The 25,637-nt window shown below is 51.7% G+C and overlaps 9 protein-coding genes across 9 annotated transcripts, besides 2 other annotated features; 5 read left to right on the forward strand and 4 right to left on the reverse strand.

Moving 5' to 3' along the window:
* Positions 1 to 126: 126 nt before the first annotated feature.
* NFIA_064350 (choline transporter-like family protein) lies at positions 127 to 1,790 on the reverse strand (the record flags this gene model as incomplete). Its single annotated transcript, XM_001263167.1, has 2 exons — positions 127 to 1,479; positions 1,530 to 1,790. 2 exons carry the CDS (start codon positions 1,788 to 1,790, stop codon positions 127 to 129), a joined length of 1,614 nt encoding a protein of 537 aa, XP_001263168.1.
* A 1,150-nt stretch (positions 1,791 to 2,940) lies between these two features.
* On the forward strand, positions 2,941 to 4,808 carry hasH (cytochrome P450 monooxygenase hasH; the record flags this gene model as incomplete). Its single annotated transcript, XM_001263168.1, has 6 exons — positions 2,941 to 3,078; positions 3,129 to 3,313; positions 3,389 to 4,019; positions 4,079 to 4,298; positions 4,363 to 4,535; positions 4,590 to 4,808. The coding sequence occupies 6 exons, from the start codon at positions 2,941 to 2,943 to the stop codon at positions 4,806 to 4,808; spliced, it is 1,566 nt and encodes a 521-aa protein (XP_001263169.1).
* A 341-nt stretch (positions 4,809 to 5,149) lies between these two features.
* Positions 5,150 to 6,716, forward strand: hasG (FAD-linked oxidoreductase hasG; the record flags this gene model as incomplete). The annotated part of the gene is made up of 4 exons (XM_001263169.1): positions 5,150 to 5,317; positions 5,371 to 5,613; positions 5,667 to 6,020; positions 6,075 to 6,716. The coding sequence occupies 4 exons, from the start codon at positions 5,150 to 5,152 to the stop codon at positions 6,714 to 6,716; spliced, it is 1,407 nt and encodes a 468-aa protein (XP_001263170.1).
* Positions 6,717 to 7,188: 472 nt separating this feature from the next.
* hasF (Zn(II)2Cys6 domain-containing transcription factor hasF) lies at positions 7,189 to 9,689 on the forward strand (the record flags this gene model as incomplete). The annotated part of the gene is made up of 5 exons (XM_001263170.1): positions 7,189 to 7,725; positions 7,778 to 8,296; positions 8,359 to 9,029; positions 9,103 to 9,595; positions 9,648 to 9,689. The coding sequence occupies 5 exons, from the start codon at positions 7,189 to 7,191 to the stop codon at positions 9,687 to 9,689; spliced, it is 2,262 nt and encodes a 753-aa protein (XP_001263171.1).
* A 209-nt stretch (positions 9,690 to 9,898) lies between these two features.
* On the reverse strand, positions 9,899 to 11,370 carry hasE (7-dimethylallyltryptophan synthase hasE; the record flags this gene model as incomplete). Its single annotated transcript, XM_001263171.1, has 2 exons — positions 9,899 to 10,016; positions 10,070 to 11,370. The coding sequence occupies 2 exons, from the start codon at positions 11,368 to 11,370 to the stop codon at positions 9,899 to 9,901; spliced, it is 1,419 nt and encodes a 472-aa protein (XP_001263172.1).
* A 681-nt stretch (positions 11,371 to 12,051) lies between these two features.
* On the reverse strand, positions 12,052 to 18,776 carry nrps5 (nonribosomal peptide synthetase hasD; the record flags this gene model as incomplete). The annotated part of the gene is made up of 3 exons (XM_001263172.1): positions 12,052 to 14,945; positions 15,008 to 18,016; positions 18,071 to 18,776. 3 exons carry the CDS (start codon positions 18,774 to 18,776, stop codon positions 12,052 to 12,054), a joined length of 6,609 nt encoding a protein of 2,202 aa, XP_001263173.1.
* A 331-nt stretch (positions 18,777 to 19,107) lies between these two features.
* On the forward strand, positions 19,108 to 20,467 carry hasC (O-methyltransferase hasC; the record flags this gene model as incomplete). The annotated part of the gene is made up of 2 exons (XM_001263173.1): positions 19,108 to 19,330; positions 19,389 to 20,467. The coding sequence occupies 2 exons, from the start codon at positions 19,108 to 19,110 to the stop codon at positions 20,465 to 20,467; spliced, it is 1,302 nt and encodes a 433-aa protein (XP_001263174.1).
* A 572-nt stretch (positions 20,468 to 21,039) lies between these two features.
* Positions 21,040 to 22,526, reverse strand: hasB (MFS-type transporter hasB; the record flags this gene model as incomplete). Its single annotated transcript, XM_001263174.1, has 3 exons — positions 21,040 to 21,851; positions 21,907 to 22,265; positions 22,348 to 22,526. The coding sequence occupies 3 exons, from the start codon at positions 22,524 to 22,526 to the stop codon at positions 21,040 to 21,042; spliced, it is 1,350 nt and encodes a 449-aa protein (XP_001263175.1).
* Positions 22,527 to 22,940: 414 nt separating this feature from the next.
* Positions 22,941 to 22,969: a microsatellite.
* A 41-nt stretch (positions 22,970 to 23,010) lies between these two features.
* Positions 23,011 to 23,051: a microsatellite.
* Positions 23,052 to 23,735: 684 nt separating this feature from the next.
* On the forward strand, positions 23,736 to 25,013 carry hasA (Zn(II)2Cys6 domain-containing transcription factor hasA; the record flags this gene model as incomplete). Its single annotated transcript, XM_001263175.1, has 2 exons — positions 23,736 to 24,101; positions 24,153 to 25,013. The coding sequence occupies 2 exons, from the start codon at positions 23,736 to 23,738 to the stop codon at positions 25,011 to 25,013; spliced, it is 1,227 nt and encodes a 408-aa protein (XP_001263176.1).
* Positions 25,014 to 25,637: the final 624 nt, after the last annotated feature.

A 25,637-nucleotide genomic window follows, 5' to 3' on the forward strand; every position in this document is an offset into this window, starting at 1 on the left:
TCATGGCGTGTGTTTGCGAGTTGAACGAGGGAAAATGAGCCTCGATTAGATAGTTATTTTGGTAGACGACATGGTATGAAATGAATTAAATACAGATGCAAACTGCATGGCTATTATTACGTAGGACTAGGCAGACGGCTGGATCGCCTGCTGCACGCGAGGATATACCTGTACCATCCGATAGTACAGATCCGGGTGATCGCGGATCATGACCTGCGGGTCCCAGCCCATGGCCACGAAGATGGTTTCGATCCCGCTGCTGACGGGAGTCATGAAGATTTGACAGATCTGCAGGCCGATGACGAAGGCGAAGGCCATGATGACAGCCGTGAAGTTTCCATCGGCGTTGTAGCTCGGCTTGGTGAATTGCAGATACAGATACGCCAGCAAGGCGCAGACGTACGACACAAACACTGAGCCCATGGTGATCACAGGCCCGATGAGACAATCGTTGACGAGTGCGTCGATGCCGCGGTCTCGCATCATGGTCCACGTATCCTTGGCCGCGGGGATATATGCCTTCCCGTACAGGGCGATGTGACAGAAAGCGTAGCGGTTGAACAGCGTGACAAGCCAGTCGAGGACGGCGATGAAGCATCCGAGAATCCAAAACATGATACTCCCCACAATGCTCCCCTCTGCAGCCTCGTTCCGCTGCGCAACGGAGCACGCCTGCCGCAGCATATTGATAATCGCGATGATCAAACTTCCGAAACTGACGCTGCCGAACGAGTATGTGGTTGCGCGCCTGAACGCGCCCCGCGTTGGTCCCCTGGGCATGCCATTCGGCGACTGGCTCCAGAAGTACCAGGACCCGTAGACACCCGCGATGGTGGTATGAATCGTATTCTTCAACCACTCGCTGAACCAGTACATGGCGAACGTGACGTATACGACTAGCCCGATGACTCGGGCCCTGCTACATCCGCCGTCGCTGCAGGAGGGGTTAGTGCCGGAGCTGCTCGGCTCATATGCCACATATATCGAGACCAGGGTTACTGAAAACCACGCAGCAAATGCCACAGCCACGAGACCGCCAATCGTGCTCACGATAAACATATGGCCGTACTTCCGAGACACGTCAATGGAAGTCTGGAGCATGAATGCGCTGAACGGGATACGCGGGATCCAGCTGATGAAGCAGACGATCGCAAAGACGCCAAAGAGGAGGAACACGATGCCCCCGCCGTACTGTTTCCGCGCGATATAGTAGATGCCAGTCGCCAGTGCAAACACGATATTGAGAATCCCAGTAACCCAGATGAACAACTTCGAGAAGTAGCGCGCCCCGAGAAAGTACGCGTACGAAAAAGCGAGCGCCACACAGAGCACGAAAATGAACAGAACAAGCGTATTCGTGTCGAGAGAAAAGCTGTTGGACGAGTCGTAAATGCCATCACCGTTGAAGCCTTTGTATTTGGCGTATCGATGGATGGTTACGCCAGAGACCGCGACATATCCCAGGAAGACGGCGATGAACTAGACGCCAGTCAATCAATGCGTCGTCAACTGAGTGTGCAGTCACTTACGAGTAGACCGGCCCAGATATCGTGGTACTTGGGTCTCTCGATCTTGAATGCGTCGTCAAACCCGTAGACGGCCTGATTGTACGTTGGTGGTGGCTCCGTTGGAGGCTTGGGCTCAGGTCCGCATTGATAGTTTGGGTCGTACCCATTATTGGCCACATTATTGTTGTAGTAATGAGGCTGTTGCTGGTGATTTTGTATCCCCGGTTGGGGGTCGCCATACGACTGGCTGGGATTATAGTAACTCGCAGCCTGTCCGCTCATGATGGCATACCTTTGAAGGGGGAACAAGTAGTGACTGAGGGGAGAACGAAGAAAATAGAGAAAGGAAAGAATATCAATTCATGTCGCACAGTCACATGTAGCCAAGCCAAGTATGGAGGCAGCAAGGGACGATGGGTCCATGATGGGTTGACTCCCGACAGTCGTTCCGCATGCGGTCATAGTAGAACTTGGTTGCTCAAGAAGATAGTTATCCAACTAGTTGATCAATTAATGCCTCTGGTGGATTTTCTCGCAAATATTCCCGGTTTGATGTAACAGAGAAGGAATTGGATGAATTTCTGATGGATTCTCTCTTTCAGTGCGCGTCATTGTGATGATGTCGATAGGGACGATCAGAACAAGCCAAGAGCCCAAAGTGTGGACATTTCCAGGATTCTCAGCCCTACAATTCAGGCCCACCAGTCACCAGCCTATCATTAGTTATTTCTGCCTGATTCACGACAAGTATAGAAGATGAAAGTAATCTACTATGAGTACGCTATAGTTCCTGCTATGCTAGAATGGTCATCTAGACACTATTTTAGCGTAGTTATTATGAGCCTGGATTATTCAACTGCTATCAGGTTTTCATCACGCTGATACTCACTGAGAGTAAACAAGGTTCTACGTTCCCATTGTCCTTACTGTATCCCTCCAACTGCTATCATTTCTACTAGCTAAAAATAACCATCTAGACACCGTTAGCTGACAGAAGATATATCACTCTAAGCTGCACCTCAACTTCTATTTAAAGGCATAAAGCTATTCATAAGGGATTTCCAGCCCGTAAATCCAGGCCTAAAGCCCTCATTGTAGTGCTTCTCCCATGACAACTCAGAAGACGTATAACCATGCTGATTAGATCTCACCACAGTCCTAAACAGGATAGACCCAATCAGAACTAAAATAGTAATATTCAATCCCTTCAACCTTCCTGGCCAGGCCGAAATCAACCTAGCTGCGCATAATCTGGCCCGTCAGCCGGCAGCCCTAACTCTTAAGAGACCTCGTTTCCCGCCGACGGCCGACGCTTTATGCCCCGAACAAGCGCAATGAACCCGAGTCGGACCACGACTACAAATATGCAGAATATGCGATGGCAAAGGGACCATGTGGAACTGAACTCGGTAGATTGTCAAGTAAGCAAAACATGGATTCCGCTCAACCTACCAAATTGGACTTTTTGGCTGTGCCGGTCACCCCGTTTAGTATTGGGGTTTTGGCCTCGATAGTGGTCTTGGTGGCTGTTTTGATCGGACCAAAAGTGGTGATTGATACGATTCTTAATGTGAGTATACCGTCTAGTGGTTGAACGGTGGTTTCTGATACCTGACATAGGGCTACTTGTCTCTTGTTCATCGGATTCCAGCTGCAAATGGGAAGAAGTACATGTCGGGTCCGGCGTACACATTCCCCAATGGACAGATGGTAGACAAGTTCCTGGCGGCGCGGACGAGGAGCTGGGAGTGGGAGGAGAAATATGGCAAAACGTATCGCATCTGGGCTGCTAGTATCCCCGAGGTGTACGCATACCCGTTTCTATTCCTTCAACATGACCGCGGTCTGCAGATATGCTAACACGGGTTGTATACGCATAGTGTGATAACGGACCCTAAAGACGTCGAGGTGCTATACCAGCAGTCGACCGACCATAACAAGGCGCCCCAGGCAAATGCCGGCTGGCTCTTGACCCAGCTGCTTGGGTCGGGCCTGGGGCTGATTAACGGGACTCGCTGGACGACTTTACGAAAGACTCTGGACCCGATGTTCTCGCACCGGACTGCCTTGCGGTATTTCCGTGATAGCCTCGACGCTGGTGCTCAAGACTACGTTGCGGGGATACACCGGTTTGCAAAAGCCGACGGGCAGATGCAGAACGCAGATGGCAAGGGGATCATCATTAATGCCACGCAGGCACTGCAGCGATATCCGTTCTTCGAGGTCGCGTCCATGTTCTATGGGAAGATGAGTGAGGGAGAGCAGGAGCGGCTGTGGGATCTTGGGCGTCGGTATTCGGAGGTCTTCGCGGCGGTTGTGTCTGGAGGCATTCATCGCTCTAAGCTGACTAGGTATCTCAATACCAAGGCTTGGAACAATGCGAGAGACTACCAGAAGGCGTGGCTGGATTTCAATAGGGAGATATACACGGCGAGGAAGATGACAGCTCCTGATACGCCAATTGTGGTCCTCACAGAGGCAGCTGAAAGGGGTGAACTGACGCCAAATGAGGTAGGTGGCTGGCCCCTTGACTGAAACGATATGGAGACCCCTTTTAACAGCATATCTAGGTGACTGACACGATTGCGGAATCCACCTTCGCTAACCTGGACATCGTCACCCATGTTATCTCGTCATGCATTATTCTTCTAGCCGATTCCCCCGAGGTCCAAAATGACCTAATTCAGGAGATGGAGAAAAATAAGGCAGATCGAGAAGATTATATCACTCGAAAGGACACGCTTCTCCATTACTGCTTGTTGGAATCGCTTCGCCTTCGGCCTGTGCTAAGTAAGTCTCGGTCACTACTAGACCGCTCAAGGCTTGAAAGAATATCTGGCTGACGCAGTCAAAGCATTTACGTTCCCTGAGAATCCACCAAGAGAGAAGATCCTGGGAAACTTCGTGATACCTAAAGATACGACCATTATTGTGGATGCTTTCGCGATCAACATACGTAATCCCTTCTGGGGCCCTGACAACCGTGCATATCGGCCCAGCCGGTTTGCGGGTATCAAACAAAGTCAGGTGAGAATCTCGAACTGCCCTAAGGAGTCTACTTGAAGCTCATTGGTTTTATAGCTCCGGTATAATCTCGCGACTTTTGGCTACGGGCCGAGAAAGTGTCTCGGACAGCATATTGCCGATAAGATCATCAAGGCTGTGGTCTATCACATGTTCAGCAAGTATAGAGTTTCTCTCATGCCGATGCAAGCTGTCGAAGGAGACTTCAAGGTTGACAAAACCAGCTGGGTCGCATTGTATGATGTTGATTTGAAACTGGAGCCAAGGGAGTCTTGAAATTCGTTATGTATGAACAAGTGAACATATACCTGCACTAGATGGACGCTTGATAGCTGAAAAAGACTCTCGTTAGCATCACACCAATAGCCAGCTCCTCCTGCCAAATCCTCATTTAGCGAGCTTTTCTCTTTTAGACATAGTCCGACGAACGATCACGGTTTATTAGAAATACGGCCCCCGGCGTGTGTTGGGGCCGTCGGCGGGTAAACAGCGTAAGCACAAAAGCACTGCGCCGAAGCCAAGTAAGCCGAAGCTAGAACACCATTCATTTATCAGATGGCGAATACAGATTAGAATGGGCCTACACCCCCCCCATTGTAGATTTTGTCAGCGTAACAATGGCGAGCAATCTCAAATCAGACCTGTTGAACTGCCTTTCCGGCTCCAATGTAATTGTTGACGGCGATGAGGCGTGGCCGGATGCAATCAAGCGTTGGACAGGGTATCTGGGCAAGATTCCTGCAGCAGTCGTTCAAGTTACTAGCGAGGAAGACGTCATTGCAGCGGTAAGGGTCCCCCGTCCCCTTCTGAATCTGTCTAGACTGACATGTGTCCTCAGGTTTCCTATGCGGTGCAGAACCAGAGGCCTTTCGTGGTTCGAGGAGGTGGCCACAGCAATGGCTTCTCGACAATCGACAGTCCTGGGATTATCATCGATCTCTCGCGTATGAGAAAGGTCACCGTTGAAGTGGAGAGACAGGTTGTTGTTGCACAAGGAGGCGCTACTATGGGCGACGGGGTGAAGGCAGCTAGTTCAGTAGGAATGGCTGTCGCTACCGGAACGTGTAACGAAGTGGGCCTGGTAAGGGAAATGACTTCTCCCATCCAGCTAAGCAACCTAATAATGAGGGACAGATCGGTGCTGCCCTTGGAGGAGGGATAGGGCGCTTTCTTGGGCACGTTGGATACGCCGCAGACACCGTGCTCTCAATGCGGGTCGTTGTGGTGGACCAGAGCGGAGTAGCTCGCGCAGTCGAGGCATCGCCCGAAGTCAACTCCGATCTCTTCTGGGGTCTTCGCGGTAGCGGCCATTTGTTCGGAGTGGTGGTTGAGGCTACATTCCGAGCCTACCCGTGGACCCATGACACATGGCACAGCTGTCTGGTCTTTGCGCCTAATGATGCAGGATTGGTTGCAGAGGCAGTGAACAAGGTCCATTATCAGGGAGGTATGCAGGGGCGGCTGGTATTCTGTGCCCCAAACAAGCAGGTAAGTCTGTCAAGAACCCTTTACTGGAATCCACTGGCTGACTTTGAGAATTAGCCTATTGTTCTTCTCCAAATGTGGTATATGGGATCACACGAAGAGGCCGCCAGCAAATTCCAGCCTCTATTGGATCTCCCGTCTATGACAGATCATCCTTTAAACTTTGTTGGCCGCCGTATTCAGTACCCTAACCTCAATGACTCCAGCGACCGTATCTGCGGCTATGGGGGCAGAAAGAACCTGGCAGCGTTTGGCTTGAAAAACTTGTCAGCGGGATCCTGCATGGCCGCCCTCAACGTCTACATGGACTTCATTACTCAACACCCCGAGGCGGCCCAGACTCACATCCTGACCGAATTTTACAGCATGGACGTTGCGCGGGAGCTAGACCAGGATGGACAAGAGACGTCTATCCCTGGTGAGTTCCGGCGAGAAGTGAAGTATTGGGTCATGCCTCTGGCTTGGTATGACGACCCTGCACTGGACGATGCATGTGTTGGACTCAACAAGGCCATTCGAGAGGCATTCTTAACACAGCAAGACGGAACACGCGCAATGGGAGTGGGCTATGTCAACATGCCCTTTGAAGACGATACCGCCACTAGCGTTTTTGGCGAGGGTGAGCGGCTGGAGAGGCTCCGGAATCTCAAGCTAAAATGGGACCCGCTTGGTGTGGTGCAAGGAATTGTAAAACTTTGAGGATCGATCTGAGTTGGTTGGAAATCGATATGTACTCAGTAGGTTACTAGGTAGTAGGTAGAAAGGGAATTGGGGATAGTGGCATGATGCGGGTGCCTCAGGATAGTATTATTCCCTGCCTAAGGCATAAATTGATAATGGGTCACAAAAGCATATCAAGTGGGTCACCCCGCTACAACCATGAAATGTAAGGAAAGTAAAACATCTTACAAGTTCTCACTTCGCAATGTACTTCGCATACTTCACAATTCTCTTCGAGCATTTTAGTCTATAATATTTAGATACTCTGTGAATGGCGTTCTGCAGGGGCAGCCATCATTAGTAAGCAGGGACCTACTAGCCCCAAGCGGTTAGACTTTCTGCCTCCAACCGTATTGCTTCGGTATAGTTTTACCTCGTCACCTTGCTTTTGTCACCTTTGTTGTCACCTTCCTGGAACACATCCATCATTCCAAGGCCGTCACCCCATCTGATGGACTCGACAACTTCATCCTCACGGCTCTCGGTTAGCAGTCCTCAGTCGGGCCCTTCTGGTGGCATACAGAAGGGCCGGCAGCGCATCATCACCGCGTGCCTGACATGCCGCCGTCGGAAGGTCAAGTGCGATCATGCGCAACCTGTCTGTACTCCATGCCAGAGAGGCGGTCGTGTTTGTACGTATGTCAGTCCACAGCCAGTCTCACAGGCACCCTCCCGTGTGGGGACCAGCAGTCGAGTGTCGCGGACCAACCTTCGGTCTGGCCAAGAGGAGATCCGTAGTCGCCTCGAACGGCTGGAACAACTACTGGAGCGAGCAATATCCGGTGGGGGTAACATCTCGAAATCGCCTGATGCGAAAGTAACTAGTACAGGAAGCCCCTCTGACGTTGACCAGGGGGGAAGTGCATTGCCAAACCCGAGATGCGAAACTTTGTCAGCTGATGGTTATGATGGTGCCTTACTCCTGGAGGCCGAAGGAGGCCAATCCCGCTGGGTTTCGTCTCTGCACTATGCTCTCTTAGCTGATGAGGTACAATCTCTCTGCCGATGTGATTTTATGTATCCAGCGCTGATAATACTAGATTCACGATGTCAAAATGCTGCTGGGAGATCAATCTAGTGGTGCGCCGGCTGATAGTCCACCGTCAGACCAGCCAACCCCTCCATTCCCGTTTTCGGGCTCGACCGTGGATAGCCTTACGCCTTGGTCTCCCAAGTCGGCAGAGGATTGCTTGGCATTGCTTGAAATATTCTATTCCAATGTTGATCCGATGACGAGACTGGTCCACAAACCTACGCTGCAACGACGATTCACCCAGTATATTAACCATACATACGGCACGAGGACTCAAAGTCCGTGTGTAGAAGAGGCCGAAGCGTCCCGACCTGATCACACCATCCATGCCTTCGAGCCTCTGGCGCTGGCTATATTCTACTCAGCTATCAACAGTTTGTCGGCTGAAAATGTTATGATGCGATTTGCTGCGGAGAAAGAGGCCCTCCTGGCTCAGTTTCAAAGAGGGGTGGAACTTGGGTTAGGGCGAGAAGATTTCCTAACGACCCCAAGTATTGAGGTTCTACAGGCATTTGTCCTACTTCTGGTACGAAGGCGTCCCTGTTCTAACTGTTCAATGTATGTTTGATTTACTGACCAACCCGCTAGACTTGCCAATCCCGGGAAGATGACATGTCAAGGACGTGGACTCTTCTTGGGCTTGTTGTGAGAATGGCTCTCTCGCAAGGTCTTCATAGAGAACCCTCCTTATTCCCGTCAAGTAATATGGATGTTGTCCAGGTCGAGACTCGTCGCAGGCTGTGGCATCAGATATGTCATCTCGACTTTCGTTCTGCAGAAGGTAGGGGCCAGGAGCCCACAATAGCAGACGAGGACTACACTACGATGCTACCACGGAACATCAACGACGAAGATCTCATTGAAGGAGCGCATCCAACTGCGGAAACATACTCACCTCCTGGATTTACCGACATGACAGGCCATTTGATTCGCCTGAATGGCATCCACTGCTTCAGAAGAATCGTTCGGAGCACTTATAGGCTGGAGCGGAGAATCAAGTCTTCGGTTGTCAACGGAAATGGTAACCTATATCCAATCGCAGAGCTTCAGTCTTTGTTTGTCGAGGTTCGAACCATGGTGGATGAAATGGTCAATCATCTCCAAACTCAATACCTGCAATACTGCGATCCCCAAATTCCGCACCAGCGCATGGCCCTTGGTCTTGCCGCGGTAATTGAATGGCGATGCTGGTCTATTTTCTGGCTGCGAACCCCAAAACAATACCGGGAGGCCGTAGTGTCCCCTGAAATCCGACAAACGTACGTTTGGTGCTATCATTGGAGCAGAGAACGTCTTTTCGTGTCCGGAGCCAAAGCTAATGAATGTGTTTAGAGTATTGGCAAAGTCAGTCAGCCTCGTAGAGAGCCTGAACATGATGTCAGATGACAAAGATGCCCAGAAGTTCCAGTGGCATATAGGTGGTCACGCCTGTTTCCAATCCATTATGCACATCGTATCGGAGCTTGAAACACCAGAATTCCAAGCGGCAAACCACCGTTCGCTCCGGTCTCGCGCATTGGGTGTCTTGAAAAGGACGATGGATACGAGAGGACGTGAAGTCACGCCAATGTGGAATGTGATCAATCGTATCATCTCGAACTGTCTTGCCAAAAATGCGCCGTCTACCTTCCCTTTGTCACCATTCCAGTCTATATTTCCTCCAAATGCAGCGATTCCCGGAATAGGCTCCTCAACTACTGTCCCGCCTCAGACAATTGCGCCAAATTCATCAGTATCGGGAGAATCCGCAATGGCAACCCCGTTGCCTGATCTGTCGGAGGTAGGAAGTTTGGACATGCAGGATCCCACCTTGGCGTTTGACTGGGTAAGTGAATCCAACGCCTTGATGAGACGCTCTCCGCTGATGTTTTGGTTAGGGATTTTGGAACTTTGACCCCACAGATCCTGGCTCCTATTGAGAATTACATCTTTCGTGAGCTATACACGTTTTCTACACGTCTACCTCATGCTCTGTGGAAGGTTGGCACTTGTCATAAAGGCTTATGCTCTGGCTTCTAGTATCTCATTTCTAGTATGTGAAAGAAAACGACTCCGTAAGATGACATGATACCACTTGATAACAATTTGAAAAACCGTCATAACTTTCTCGAATGAACTTGATCAGTGCTTAGGTGCTGTATACCCGGAGATTATAATACATGGTCATATAGACCCCTTTCTGCTTCTTATACGAAAATGAGAGATAGGTATGTGCGCCCGTTGACGAGGACAGTGGATGATGGGGACTAAAAAGGTCAGCGCCGACACAGATCCATGTCGAAGAAACTGGACGACTTACAACAAATCTTCTAGATGCTTGCAATAATCTCTCTCCATGTTGTGCCACCCGAGCTTTCCAAAGAACGTTTGCAGCCGACTAGCAATCTGCACATCACTTTCACAGTAGTGTCGGACGGGCAGGTATACCTTGGGCTCGGGGAACCATTTCCCTGGCCGCAGCTCGAAATTGAATATTGTGCCTGCCGTGCGATGACTATTCTGTGGAAGCTCCGCGTCCTCGTCGTCGACCCCGAAGACCGTCCTCCACAGCTCGTCCAGCAGCTTCAGGCCCTCCTTTGTGTTCTCGTCTGTCAACCGCCCACCTAGGCAGTATGCCTCTTTTACCTTCCGCAAGGATGTATGTGGCATCCGCACGTATATCTTGATCCGGGAGTCTGCCTCGTTCACGCAATCGACGCTGATCATCTCCGCCTTTGCCGCGCCACCGTAGCTACCCATCCACGCCTCCATGACCGACATCGCGGCGATGGTCTGCACACCCCACACCTCACTCTTCAGCGCTAGACGCAGAATGGAGTCAGAAACCACCTTTGTTGTGGTCTGTCCGGTTATCAGCGACATGAGAATCGGGAAAAAGTACGCCTTTGTGGTGACACGACCCGCGTCCAGGTCGAACGCCAGGAAACTCTGTGTGGTATGCTCGCCTTCTGGTATCTTCGATCTTAACGCAGCGTAAGATTCCGGGCCGACAAACATGTCGTTGCGGAAGTGCTCGAACAGCGTCAGCGTGGCGCCGACTTCGGTTGCCTCGTATGAGTGCATGAACTGCGTCACGGCAGCTTGGTTGAATGGGTCCGCCGCGGTCCCGGCTTCAAAGCCTACAGGCTCAATACCAAGACGGATCGTGCTCTGTGCTTCCGAGTTCCCATTCACGTTCCAGCTCGGCTCGAGCGGAGTAAAGTCGTCTGTCAGGAAGGACCTCCACGGCGCATTACTCGGCGACGCGTGCGTCGAGTTCTCGAGCGGCGGTCGAGGTCCCAACAATGGGAGAATATGGGTATGGTATAACATAAGGTACTTGTAATGAGTATAAAGAGGGTAATTCGCCTTGGCCAGAAGCTTGCTCATAACAGGGCCTGTCTCCCGCCACCAGAACCCCGTGCTCGAAGCCGGCGCCGGCAGCGGAAGTGCAGCCGTCAAGACATCGTACGGTGTGAGTCGTGCAAGAGAAAGACTATCCTGCGCATCAAAGTCTCCGTTGGTTAACTCCTTCTGCGTCTTGGCTGGATAGCCCGCAGCGATGCCGTTGAGGCCCGGCGGAGCAGGAACCAGCGATTCAATTTCGGCTCCGATCGACATGTTGAATGATGTGTAACGAAGACTAGATTCTTTGCAGTATGTTGTTCGCTGCTGCCCTGAGTCGATCTCTCGGTCTTTCCTCCCCTTCGGCTTGGGCTCGTGCGAGGCCTATCTATATACGGTCCGAGAACGTGGTGATCCCCCGTCAGAGCCACGTGTTCTGCGCATTTCGCCACCTGTCCGAGACTCGACTCGCTCAGCTGCATGAGCCTTGCATGGCCCCTCGGCCCCGGGTCAGCAATGCGGCGTACGGACCCTCCGCTGCGACGGTACTCGGTACTCGGTACTCCCATTGTTCCGGGGGTCTACTTTTCCGGCGTCCGATTTGCCCTATACTTCCTCCGGGGGTTGACTCAGCCCCTCAGCTAACAGAGTCTTTTCATATTATGCTTTTGCGGCGTCCGATTCGTGGTATACTTCCTCCGGAAAGTGGCTCGGCTCTGACTTGGCATTTCCTGATCTGTTTGGGGGCCCAAGGTAAGAGGAATGGGGCTGTGCGTTGAGTAAACCGAGCCTTGGAATCTTCTTACATCAGACGTGCTTAGAGCTTAGTATGACTATGGACTATGACGTCGGTATGCCGTGCTGTCAACATACCATGACTGTGCTACGATAGAAGCAAGTAAACACCATCGACATAAACAATGCATTCAATTCGTTTAGCAATCTACCTATGCATCGTCAAATCATCACAGCGCAGGTTGCCAGCTCCAAAAGGCTCCTAGAAACAAAGACATCCCGCAGTCTAACCCTGGCCCCCCGTTTCTCGCATAGGTGTTGTAGTTTCAGTGCATCCATGCTCTGAGCCCCAAGGTCCCAGAAAGACTTGTCCGTGTCCACAGCCTGAGCCTCAAGCCCCAGACATTCACAAACCGCATCCGCGAGGATATTCTCGAGCTCTTGTTGCCCTGTAGTACTATCCGTCTTGTTGGTTCCATTGGTCAACCCGGCCAAACCCTCGTGTGTAGGTGATAGCCCTACGGGACTGCCCTCACCAGGGCGAAACGACATCTGAACGAGCTGGATGATATCACCCGTCTCCCTCTCAAGAACCATAAGCTGTAATGCAAAGGAAAGCGCGAATTCCAGCCTCAGTGCGATATCTTCCCTGATACACCCCAGATCATATTCCATGTCGACCTGGAGGTCCTGTGCTGCCGTCTCGGTGAACTCAACTTTCAATGGGAACTTGGAGCCTCCTGTATGGCGCCATGGGATGGGCTGGACTTCCGCGCCGGAGAGGTCTAGGAGGGGCCGTTGATCAGCGGTTGTGTGGTAGGTGACCATGACTTTGAAGAGGGGGTCGATGAGGCTTGGTTTGTGGGCGAGGGAGGAGCGGAGGGCGTGGAAGGGGATGATGTGTGCGAGGGCTTGTTGGCTGGTTTCGCGGACGGAGGAGAGGAAGTCGAAGAGGGAGGATTGGTGCGGGGAGCGTTGGATGCGGAGGAGGAGGCGGTCGAGGAAGAGGCCTGGGAGGGACTCGGTGCCGGGCTCGGTGCGGTGCGTGAAGGGAGCGGCGAGGAGGATGTCGTCACGGCGGTCGACGCACTGGAGGCTGAAGAAGACGGCGGCGAGGATGAGCTGGTGCATGGTAACGGAAGCTTTGGCGGCGAGGTCGGACAGGCTGCGATGCATTGAGGAGGGGAGGGTCCAAGAGCGGGTGAGCCCGATGTATGTTGCTGGTGCTGGGGATGGGTTGCCGAACGTAAGTGGCGAGGGGGGGTTGGAGAGATACGAGGACCAGAAGGTGAGCGCTCGGGGGTTGGGTTGTAGCGTTGAAGCCCAGTGTGCCCAGTCGATATAGGTTAGATTATCTGGTACGGTGGAGGGGTTTGTTGTTTGCGCGTTTGACCTCAGGAGCTCGTATGTCCTAGAAACCCGGTTGAGATAAGTTGCCATTGTGGCTGCGTCGCCGACGACGTGGGACATGACGACCACCAGCATTGCTTGCATGGGGGTCCCTATGATAATCGAGACATCTACTGGTGGTTCTGTGCTCAGATCAAACGTTTTGGTGATTCTGCCGTGGACGAATGAGCTGAGGTTGCCGGTTTGGACCACGCGAGGAACCTTGACAGATCCTGGGGCCTGTTGCCGGAAGAGCGTGCCGTCAATAACGGAGTACCTGGTGCGAAACACTTCAATATCCGCGGTAACCCTCTGAAACGCGTCTGCCAGTGTTTCGGCGTTGATGTCGCCCCGGATCTTGCAAACGAAGTTCATATTTCCGGCCGGCGAGCCGCCTGATATGAGATGGTTGAGCAGCATTTCTTTCTCGAGGTACGAGAGTGGAAGCTGGTCGTTCCGTGCCACCGGGGACATCTCGAGGAAGGGCATGGTTGAAACTGTACGCGGGTCGCTTACAAGTTCGTCGATGGCAAAAGACAAATCTTGAAGGCTATGATGGCGAATTACTTGTTTGAGTGGCAACGGCTGGATATTCCAGCGTTTGGAAATGGCCTGAGCGACTTTGATCTGCAGTAAGGAGTGTCCTCCGAGCTCAAAGAATCGGTCACTGGGACTGATGGGCGTCTGGTTCAGATCACGCCCAAGCACGTCCGCCCATATGGCCGCTAGAGCTCGTTGCGTGTCAGTCTCAAGGTCTTCAACAACAGCACCATCCTTTCCTTGATCCCTCAGATACCTCTGCAATGCGAACGAGTCGACCTTGTTATTCGCCGAGGTAGGAAGTGTCGCAAGCGCGATGATCCGATTTGGGACGGCGTACTGTGGGAGCTGTGTCTCAAGACTTTTGGCCAAGCTCCTGACGTCAATGGTCTCAGGAGTCATAAAGGCGATCAGGTTTCCATTAGACACAATGAGAGCAACGTTTTTAGCCGCCGAGGCTAGTCTGGAGATTGTGCTTTGGACCTCCCCAAGGTCAATGCGAAACCCGCGGAGTTTGATTTGATTGTCTTCTCGTCCGATATACTCGATATTTCCATCCTCCATCATCCTTCCAATATCGCCTGTCCGATACATTACTTGGCCAGGGTTGAACGGGTCGCCAAGGAAGCGTTTGGCTGTCTCTTGCTCGTTGTGAAGGTACCCCGGAGTGACCTGCACTCCCGAGATATAGATTTCTCCGCTCACTCCCATTGGTACGGGGCGTTTATTGGAATCGAGAAGATAGCATGACAGGCCCGGAACCGGTTTACCAATTGACACCCTGTTTCCTGGGTGCAGAATCGCTGTTGTAGATATCAAAGTGCACTCGGCAGGACCGTACCCGTTGATCAAAATTCTTCCAGCCGCCCATTTATCGTTGAGAACTTGGGACACGGCTTCTCCAGCAACAGTGATTACCTTCAGGTTGGGATAATCTGTGGGTTCCAAGGTTGCAAGTAGGGACGGAGTTGCCATCGTAGCGTCGACTCTCGCAAGATGGGAAATGGGGTTCTCGGGATCTTTTAGGACCAGAGTTGCGCCAAAGCAGATGGTGGAGAAGACTTCCTTGATGCAGCAATCAAACCCAAGGGACAGCATCTGCGCATTGCGCTGGCCCGGACGGGAGTACAGCCGTCCTTCTGGCTGGGAAATCACATTTAGGATACCTTTGTGCTGCAGCTGGACCGCTATAAGTTTATCAGTAACAGGTTCGGAAATTAATATGTGGCATGTTTAAAATCAATCATACCTTTGGGCAAACCCGTACTTCCTGAAGTATAGACCAAGCATGCGACATCATCACCACTGGGACGATTGCGACTGTTTGCAATCAGTGAGCCGGAAGATGAAGATATTTCCTGCATAATCGACTCCATGTTTAGAGACGGAACCCCATTGCACAACGGGTCCTGACTGGAATTGGCGTAGAGAATCAATGCTGCTCTGCTGTTTCGGACCATGTAGTCTTTTCTATCGCGAGGCAGTTTCTGATCGACTGGACAGTAGATAGCACCGGCTCTGATTATCGCAATCATGGCCAGAAGCCAAAGAAGAGAGCCATCACTAATCATGCATACCACGCTCCCCGGCTGGATGTGCTGCGACAGACGCCAGGAAATATGCTCCGTCATCGTTCCAAATTCCTTATATGTGAGACGCCCTGTCAATCCTTCGACAGCATAGATGTCAGGATGCGCTTGGATGGAGTTTTCGATAGCCTCCACTAGACTTTCTGGCACTTCACGGGCGCTGGCCGGCTGCTCTGGCTTTGCAATCGACATCTCATACACTCGTTCGTTGAACATTTGTGCAGTGACATTGCTCAAGTCCGTGTCTGGTTGCGCAGTAACCAGGTTCCCAAGGAGATTATCAAACTGGCAAATCATTCTCTGGACAATTGCATCACCAAAGTGTGACCGGCGATAAATAAATCGAACCTCGAATTGGCCATCGGCGCTATCCAACAGAACAGTGAGTGGGACCTGAGTGGCTTCCTCGTAGCGGATATCCCTAGGCTCAGGGACATCACTCGACTCCCAAGGGGTTTGTGGAAAGTCATACTGCAAGGCAAAGAGTGTCTCAAAAAGCTCTGCTGGATTGCACCCACAGCCTTCTTGAATCAGGCCAACAGGAGACCACTGGAACTCCAGGATATCACACAGCCTTCTGAATACAGATTGTACGAAACTGTAAGTGGACTGGGCCTCCTGGGTGTTTATTGCTAGTGGTAAAGTATTGATCAATGGGCCAATGATGTTCTCTACACCAGGTATTGGCAAGCTTCTTCCAGATAGAACAGCTCCGAGCACTGCGCGGTCTGTGCCGGAGTACCTGGAAAGGAGAAGTCCCCAAGCAGCGTAAAGGAGTGTGGCCGGTGTAACTGCAAATCGATCCCTGGCGGCAGCCTCCAGGGCAGATACGCTGACAGTGAGTCTCTGAGATAAAGCTGCTTGCGTATAGTCGCTGACATCAGAGGGCGGTGATACTCGAAGTCTCTGAGCAGGAGTGTATCCGCCTAAGTACTCTCTCCAGAATGAAACGGCTCTATCCGAGGACTCAGCCTTAAGCTGACCTATTGCTTGCGCAACTTGAGCAAATTGGGGTTGTGCCGGGATGGGTTTACCATCGAGACAAGAGGCGAAATCTCGCATCAGAGTTGCCATCGACCATCCGTCAACCAAGCTGTGATGGACCGTCCAGACAAACCGGGTCCGTCTCCTGGGAGCGACAATCAAAACAACTCTTGACAACGAAGCTCGGTTCTCTGCGTCAAAGTCTGCGAAATCGGCCACATCCAGATGCTCTTCGTGTCGACAAACTGATCCCCACTCGGATTCTGTGACGAATTTCTGCTTCCACGAAAAGTCCGGGTCCAGGGATATTATTTGGGCTCCATTTGATGCGGTCAAGACAAATGCAGTCCTCAGGATCTCGTGCCTCTGATGAAGACGAACCCAAGCAGCATGGAGAGTAGATGTAAGGTCTTGTCTCTCTGGATGATCTAAGGTAAATGATGTCTTGATAAATGAAAGACCTGGAGTAGCAACACTAGCACCGAGCATTCTGGTTTGCATGTCGGTCATAGGTGCAATCGTCGCACCTTCATCAAGTGGCCGGGTCGTTGATATATCGTGCCTTAGTCGTTCTACCGAATCTTCTTGGGCAAGAAAGGCATGCGGGATATCGCTCAACTCCACGGCAGCAGCAGCTATATTTTCGACTGTATCCAACAAAAGCACTTCGGCGACACTGATACCGAACCCCATTCTCCTCAGAACCGAAACTAGCATGACTGCTGCTAGTGAATGGCCGCCTAGATGACGGAAAGACGAAGCCTGAAGAATTTGCGATTCTGGCAGCCGGAGGACATGAGATAATCCTCTACGAACGGCTTCCACTGCACCAAGGCCTCTCTCGAGACTGGCCGTATCTGATCCTTGCTCCAGCTCATGCATGCGCATTAAGCCCCGTCGGTCAACTTTTCCGTTGCCTGTTGTGGGGAATTCGTCTAGCGAATATATCGTATCAGGGACGAGGAACGAGGATACTGTATTCGTAAGATATTCGCGAAGTCCCTCTTTGGCAGATGTAGGTGTGACAAAAGCAATGAGTCGACCCTGAGACATGAACGCCGATGCACTGTCAACTTTGTCATAGGACAGTAAAGCAGGCTCGACATCTGCTTCGAGGTTGATCAAGAAGCCCCTGTTCTTGACAACACTGTCCCTGCGACCGCAAAACTGTAGTCCATGCTTGGTCCGCCTGCCATAGTCACCGGTTTTGTAAATCCTGGCCCCGTTCCACTCGACAAAAGCGCTGTTTGTGCGCTCTGGATCATGGAAATATCCCAATGCGAGACCTAGGCCAGAGATGCAGATTTCTCCTTCGAGGGATTCCAAACCATCCTCATCAAGTAATGTAACGGTACTATATGAGATTGGGTAGCCGATAGTAATCGGAGACCCAGGCAGGAGTTCTCCCATAAACGCCGTACATGTCGTCTCGGTAGGCCCGTAGGCGTTGTAGAGCCGTCGGCGGGGAGAGGACCATGCCTCTATCAAGGACGGGCTTGGGCTTTCACCACCGAGGAAGATCTTTTCCACCGTATCAAATCCCGCCTTAGGGTCCAGTGTAACCAGAATACTTGGAGTCAATGGCAAAACATGGCATGTTTTGGCCGCGGCTTCAAAGGTAGACGGATCGGCCAGGACCAGGGTTCCCCCGTTGCAGAGGGTGTTGAACATGACTCCGGCACAGACTGCATGTTTTGAATTAGAAGAACGCTCACACAATCAAGAATCAGGAAACTAACCGTCAAAAGCGATGGAACAGATGAGCAACACCCTTGTGCCATGTTTGGTGTTGAAATTGAACGGCAGATCGCCCCCTTCTTTCACATAACGAGAAATTGATCTCTGGCCTATCTTCACTCCTTTCGGTTTCCCTGTCGTACCGGATGTGAAGATAATATATGCCAGATCGTTTCCTCTATCGATTGAATCCTCATCGCTTCGTGTACATTGAGTCCCGTTACTCGTTACAGTCTCATCGAAGTCGTTCCGCTCCAGTGCCACAACTGGGTACACGTAGTGATCCTTCGGACACGGCGATGTTGATACGATGATTTGCGGATTGACAGTCTTCAGAACAGTGTCTATTCGATCCTTTCCCCACGAGTCTATGTCGATGGGCACATAAGCGGCGCGGAGTTTCAAGATAGCCAATGTCGCTGCTACCATTGCGATTGACCTCTTCGATAGAAGAGGAACTATACAGCCTGCACCCACGCCGGCCTGGCGAAGACTTTTGCTCCATCTGTCGGACAGAGCATCGAGCTGAGCATATGTGACCCTTTCCCAGGCTCCCTGGTCTGCAGGCTGTGTTCCATCTTCGATCGCGATTGATGAAGGGTGCTTTTGCAGTTGACTGTAGAAGTGGTCGAGAAGGGTAGGAGCTCGATTGGCCATTGTTGAAGACGGCTGTATGGTGATGTTGGTAGTAGTGATAGTGAGGTTCATTGTAGCGGCCTTCCAACAAGTATGCTCGAGCCGTACCACTTCGAAAGAACCATTTCTGGGATGAAGCCTAACGCGGCTTAATGCTGGCGCCTTCGAGCTGAGTGAGATGGTGCCGGACGCCGCCCCGAACGGCCTCGGGGGCCCGGGGGGTATACGTCGGCTCGTATGGGATATCCACCGAGCACTGCCAGGCGTAAGCTGACTTGATAATTAATGCTATCATAAACGCTACTTTCTTCGATAGGTTCCTGTCGAGAAAATAAATGCTATCGCTTTACTGACGGATCAAACTTCACCGAGAAACGTTGTACCTGACCGGCAGAGAATCAGAATGGAAAACGAACTTGACCATTTGAACTGGAACATCAAGCATGCATTGTCGCAGCTTGAAGGTCCTTTGGCGCAGGAGCTCAATTCCAGTCTTGAAGTGTCTCCAGGGTCGCTGAATTCATCGAGTTCAGTTTACCAGAAGATCTTAGACACCGTGCAGGCCTTGGACAAGCTTCTCGTCACCCTGACTCCGCCCCATATGACGTTGGTAGATGGCGTTTTTGGTAAGCCTTTCAAGACCCATACACTTTGCATAGCGAAAGGCGACTAATTGGAAATCAGCTTTTACGAACAGCAAGGTCCTGCTGTGTGCGTCCGAATACGCACTGGCAGACCACGTCCAGAAGCTCCAGCCTTGCAGCATTTCGCAGCTAGCCGAAGCCACCGGATTGCACGAACAAGGTCTATTCCAGATAGTTCGCTATCTGCGTGAGATGGGGTACTTTTCACAGGACCCCAAGACCGGCCTCCTGTCCAACAACCGGCTCTCCAACCTCCTCCGCAAAGACCACTGGGCGACCTGGATCAACTGGGTTGACTTTTTCCCGCGCGAATACTATGACCTCCTGTCGCGTCTGCCAGACCAGTTGAGAAGCGATCAGCCGAAAACTGCCACCGAGCTTTTCTACAACACCGACAAGCCCATCTACCAGTATCTGGCCGAAACTGGTAGAGCTGCTGGCTTCCACAAAGTCACCGGTACGGGTAGTGTCGTCGAGGCCCCTGGGCTGCTTGCCGACTACCCCTGGGACGAAGTCAAGTCGGAGACTGTGGTCGACGTCGGCGCCGGAGTAGGAGACTTTATCCGGTCTTACCTGGAGAAGTTCCCCGACGCCACAGCCGCAGCATTCGAGCTGCCTTCGACCGCAGAGATCCTCAAGCAGCGGTTCCCCGATGATGACCCTCTGACCAGCAGAATCGTATCGATCACTGGAGGAGACTTCTTCCAGGACCCGATTCCCGAATCATCTGTCTACCTCCTCCGATGGATCTTGCATAACTGGGGCGACGAGGATTGTATCAAGCTGCTTCGTCGGATCCGGGAGACCTTGGTCATCAAGCCGGGAGTAAGCCGTGTTTTGATAGTTGAGTCGGTCTTGTTTGACGGGCGTCTGGGACGCGGGGCCCGGTACGCTGATATTCGCATGCTGGCGAGGTGCAGGAACAAAGAGCGCACGCTGGAGGAGTATCGAAAGCTGGCGGAGGAGGCTGGATGGCGGCTGAACCGGGTGGTCTCCCCCCGTGGATGTCTCACTCAGATCATGGAGCTGCGCCCTGTGGGTGCATGCACAGGGTCACCACGTGCTAATGGCAATAGCAATGGTGCAGGAGGATTGGAATGGGAGTCGGAGTTGATGTAGGGTAGATAACAGTGGTCTCTTAAATTGTCATGGATCTTGCTCTTGTGAAGATGGGAAGTGTAGTTATGCTTGTCTGTAGACAGCCTGAATACCAAAAGAGAGAGCTAAATCCTCGACGTTTATGTGTTACCGCAGCGTGCTATCTACAGTAACAAATATTCGTGTAAATTGCGCATCCTAGCCGAGTCGCACAGCTTGTATTCCATATATAATAGCATTGTCCAAACTTGAATATAATTACTAATAATCCAAAGTATCTAGATTTCTAAATTCAAACTATATATACAAGTATACCACTGTAGATTATATGGGATGGTGGGGAAGGGCTTTTATAAGCTGTATATACTATGATAACATAGAATATTCTATTATGCGGCTTCCCTTTCCAGAGCAGGCAGGCTAATGTTCCGAGGTTGCAAGAGAAGAGGAGCCGGGTTGGTTCAGCTATTGTAGTTCCTACAAGATAGAAATCCGCTGAGAGAGTGGTTCATTCGATTAAGCTATTATCTACTCTAACATTACAAGGAGCAAAATTGCGACCCTTTCGATCATTAACTGGCCAGGCCCTTCCATCAGACTTTCTTCATGAGTCGCGGCCCGCCCTTGAACACTCGAGCGGTCGCCGTGCATATTCCGCCGAGAATCATGGTTGCTCCCGCAAAGCACATCAAACCCGTGAATTTGTTGCCTTCGCGGTCTTTGATTGCCCCTTCGATTGGAAGGCCGGTCAGTGCTCCCAGCGCAATGGCCAAGCAGAAGCCGCCGAGCTTCACTCCGATCTCATCCACACGATCTTCCGCAAGGGAGACGACACAAGGGGGCCCAAGACTCACGAAGCCGCCGCTGACAAAACCGAAGAGCAAGGCAAACACAATAATACCGGCCAGAGACGTATGGAACTCCAGTGGCAGCCAGAAGGCCAACACCAAGACTCCGGATAGACTGGTCACGATGCACATGGTGTTGAACTGTCCGATGATGTCACTTATCCAGCCAGGCACAATCCGGCCAACCAGGGATCCTGCATTGGCAATAGCCAAGGTGTACTGAGCAAAGTCTTGATATCCATGAAGCGCAGCCATCTCTGGGAGGTAATTCAGGGGCGCAAAAAGCCCCCACATGGTGAAGAAACAACCCAAAACGAAGAAACCCCAGGGCAAGCTCTTAAACCCACGAAGACCACTGCTGCGGGGAGTAGGATCTGTAGCATCCTTCTCTGTGGAGGTTCCTTTACTTCCTCTACCAAGCGGCGGGTAAGGAGACGAGCAGAGAAGGTTGGCAATAAACAAAAGGATGCCTTGCATGAGTGCAGTCCAACGAACAGCCGACGCGAAGCCGACCTGTTCTATCAGTCGAGGGAGCATGCATGGGTAAATCACTCCACCTGCGTCCGTCATTAGCCATCTATGAGTTTGGTTGAAGAGGTTCGTATTTCTTACCAAGACTGCTACCCGCGGACACAATGCCGACTGCCAACCCTTTCTTAGTCGAGAACCACTGCGTCGCCGTTGCCATGGCGGGAAGAGATAGCCCAGCGGCAGCCAGACCGAAGGCGACTCCCTGTGCCAGCATGACCTGCCAGTACTTGGTGCACAAGCTCAGCATGCACACGGAAAACACAGCCCCGACGCTGAATGGCGGGAGCGTCCTGCGACATCCGTAGACATCAATCAGTTTGCCGACAGCGGGACCGAACATGAAAAGCAGGAAGATCTGTAGGGTGGTGATCCACGCCAAGGCCGACGAGGTTTGGTCCTTGAACATGGTCTCCTGGTAGTACAATTGGAAGATCCCACATCTGTTCGCGAAAGGTCAGTTAGTTGTTCTCAAATGTACGGAGAAACGAGACGAAGAGAGAATAGAAGAGAATAGAGACATACGCATTGACGTAACCGAATGAACAAAACTGTAGCAAAAACGAGCCTGCAACGCAAGCCCACGCCTTGGCACCACCATTGGGCGGCACGCGCTCGAGGGGTTTGGGGGCCAGGCCTTTCTCCTCGTTTTCTATTGGGCTGATCGCCGAGGGAGCTTCGTGCTTAGGCACTTCTTGCGACATTGTGAGGGAGTATTTGCGTTGAGAAGCAATTACCGTAGAGGATCAAAGTTGCAGAAACACGAGAGTAGGATGCATGGATGATGAGGGAGACAGTAGTCCATGGTGTGGAAGTTCTTTTTAAGGAGGCTATGGCGGAATCAGCTCGGTCCTCGGGGAAGGGGGGAATATACAGAGAGAGGTTCGGCCTGAAAGCAACGGGGCGGAGGATTCGTGCGGAACAGGTAATCATAATAATAATTAGTTACTCCGTAGTTAACTAGTTAGCAGACAAAACAAAGTTAAGGAAGATCATCGTCAGCTCGATCCGCATCCGTTAATTAGTTAGCTTGTTCGGCCGAGCTTAAAGCAGTCCGATTAGTTCGGCCGAGGATCTGCACGCCTGAGCTCGGCCGAGGCGTCTATAGTGTAGGGGCCACTGGGCTTACTGGGCTTACTGGGCCTACTACTCTAGGCGGCCACCTAGCCAAGCCCGTAAGTCCAAGCCTCCAATGCTTCCCAATGCTTCCAATGCTTCCAATGCTTCCAAACCCGTCCAAGCACGCCTTCCACATCTTCAAACCCATTGCGATTCCAGACCTTTTTACGAGGCGACGCTGACCATCGGCCTGTTTCCGTTACTTTGTCTCTCTTACCCAACATTCCAACTTTGTGTCAGAAATAGATTCTTCTGGCTAGGCTACTCTCCAGGCTGCACGCTTATTTCTCACTAAATACGAGCCGACCGCGCCATCTTATCCATCTTATCCATCATACCCTCCCATTCACCCAGAAGTGGTAAGTCATGGAACCACTCTACTTCGATTAATCAGCGTCTGTAGGTGGAGGCTGACCATAATCCTAGTGTCTGTCATCATGGCCATGCACTTGGAAATTAATAGCCTCCCCTTCCTTCACTGCCATCCCCTGTCATTTTTAGCACTCGCGTACCAGGCTGCCAGCCTGCCAGGCTGATCGTAGCGATTGGACGCCAACGAAGTGTCAGCATTTATTGTTGGTTCGCTATTGGACTCCGCCGTCTGTCAGCGATTTGGGCAATGGGACGATCGTAAGAGCATCGTGTTTCTGACTTCTGCAGTGTGGCCTTTTTTGGCCCCATCGCGCCGCCTCTCCTATTTGAACCCCCTTCCGGTAGCGTTTTGTCGTTTCTTGAAGATGCTAAGCATCTTTGCCGGATAACAACCGCCTTGGTTGAGATTTCTTGGCGCCATTATGACTTCTACACTTCCTTACTTGACCAGTCCTACGACAACCCATCAGAGCAATTCCGATCACAAAAAGCTGCGCTCTGCCTGTGATTCGTGTCATCAGTGCAAGGTCAAGTGCTCCGGGGGGTCTCCATGCTTCCGTTGCACGTCAAAGGGCTTGAATTGTCGCTACGGTTATCAAAACAGGGCAGGAAAGCCCAAAGGGAGCAAAAACCGCAAGACATTAGAGAAGGAGCATCAGCTACGGATGGAATGGCTGACAAGTCAATTGCGGGATGCCAACGGAGGGCTGGGGAATCTGAACATCGATCTCTCAGATCCGGCGACACTACTACCAAGTCCATTTTTCCAGTCAACCCGCTGGAAACAGGTGAGTCGCTGCGTCTGCCACACGATTATGTACTGGCTCTAATGCTAGCAGGGCCATATTCCTCTCCAATCTTCTGTGCAGCCGACGCCGGCCAACCAATGCATCAAGTCGACCGAACATGAGAACGAATGCCTTCCAACGCCGCATGACTTGGACACGTGGACAATGGACCTAGGCCCGATTCTACAGACTCCCAGGGAAAGCACATCAGAGAGCCTTGAAGCTTTCACGACACCCATCTCATTCACAGGCGAGACGTACTTGCGGCAACTCAGTGACCCCACCACACCGATATCCTTTGGGTTCCCGTCCCCTCATGCGCGTCTAGATGTGACGGGGGATCCGTGCGCCTGCGTTCAAACACAAGCGGTCAACATATCCACTCTACATCAGCTCACATGTCGTGACAGGTCCGATCGATTCGACTTGGCGATGAAGTCCATCACATCAACCCTCGAGACGTGTGAGAAATTCATCGTCTGTGATGCCTGCGACAAATCCGTTTCATCAATTCTGCTCACGCTTTCCGCGATCGAGCTAATCTTCACATTATTCGAGCAACTGACCATGAACAACCGTCGCCTGTCGCCTCCGGAAGAAGAGCAGCGCCTGATCCCCTGCTCTCTGGGGGACTACAAAGTCACCAAGGAAGAGGGTCAGGCTATCCGGAATGTTCTCGTCAAGATGACCCTCTCCAAGGGGAGGCAAGCCCTCGATGCATTACAAAACCTTGTGAATGGATCCGTAGACTTCCTGGACGAAAGCGGGCAATGCGAGGCTTCCCGGCACGACTCCAACGCCAATGAGCCAATGCTGAGAGGCTTGTCCGTCGCCGACCGAAATTACATGACCCAATGTATCAGCCGCAAAAATGCGGCATTGGAGGTTCTCATGGCCGCGGTTGCCGTCTAGACCAAAACCAATAGAAATCTACAAATAGAAATAAAAAGTGGCATGATCATGGTTACCTTACCTCACTCTCCAAGACACGTTGACAACTTAGGCCCGGTAAGACTGGGCTGAAGTAAGGTAGTACAATCACCAATTCACGCGCATACATATTACAATGGAAACCAATCACCATTGTTACAGCTGGCTGAGACGAAATATACCTTAGCCAATGGCTGTGCTGGCGCTTGAGGAATGGAACAGTATATCTATGCAAGGAGGCGAAAAACGCCAAAGAATGTCTCGGAGGGTTGACAGTACCTCAGCTGGCTTGAATCCCTGCTGGCCAGGCAATTCACTAAGTTGATCTAGAGCAGCAGGTAGCAACATCCGCCCCCGCCCTCCCCACATCACATTCCTTGAAGAAAGTGCAATTCAGCCACCCCTCCCGGAAATACAACCAAACACCTCTCACAGCGGGCACAGTGAGGTAGTACAGCTTGCGCTGTACGACGCAGACACTACCTCAAGACCAATGAGCCTTACTCTTCACCCAACAGAGATGTGGCAAACCCCAGCGCCAGCCACACTACACGTGTGATTGTGACTGTGATGTCCTCCAGGGCCCCAGGAGACCACCTCATTGCC

Source organism: Aspergillus fischeri, genomic scaffold (assembly GCF_000149645.3).
Source record: "Aspergillus fischeri NRRL 181 1099437636252 genomic scaffold, whole genome shotgun sequence".
NCBI classification, from domain to species: domain Eukaryota; kingdom Fungi; phylum Ascomycota; class Eurotiomycetes; order Eurotiales; family Aspergillaceae; genus Aspergillus; species Aspergillus fischeri.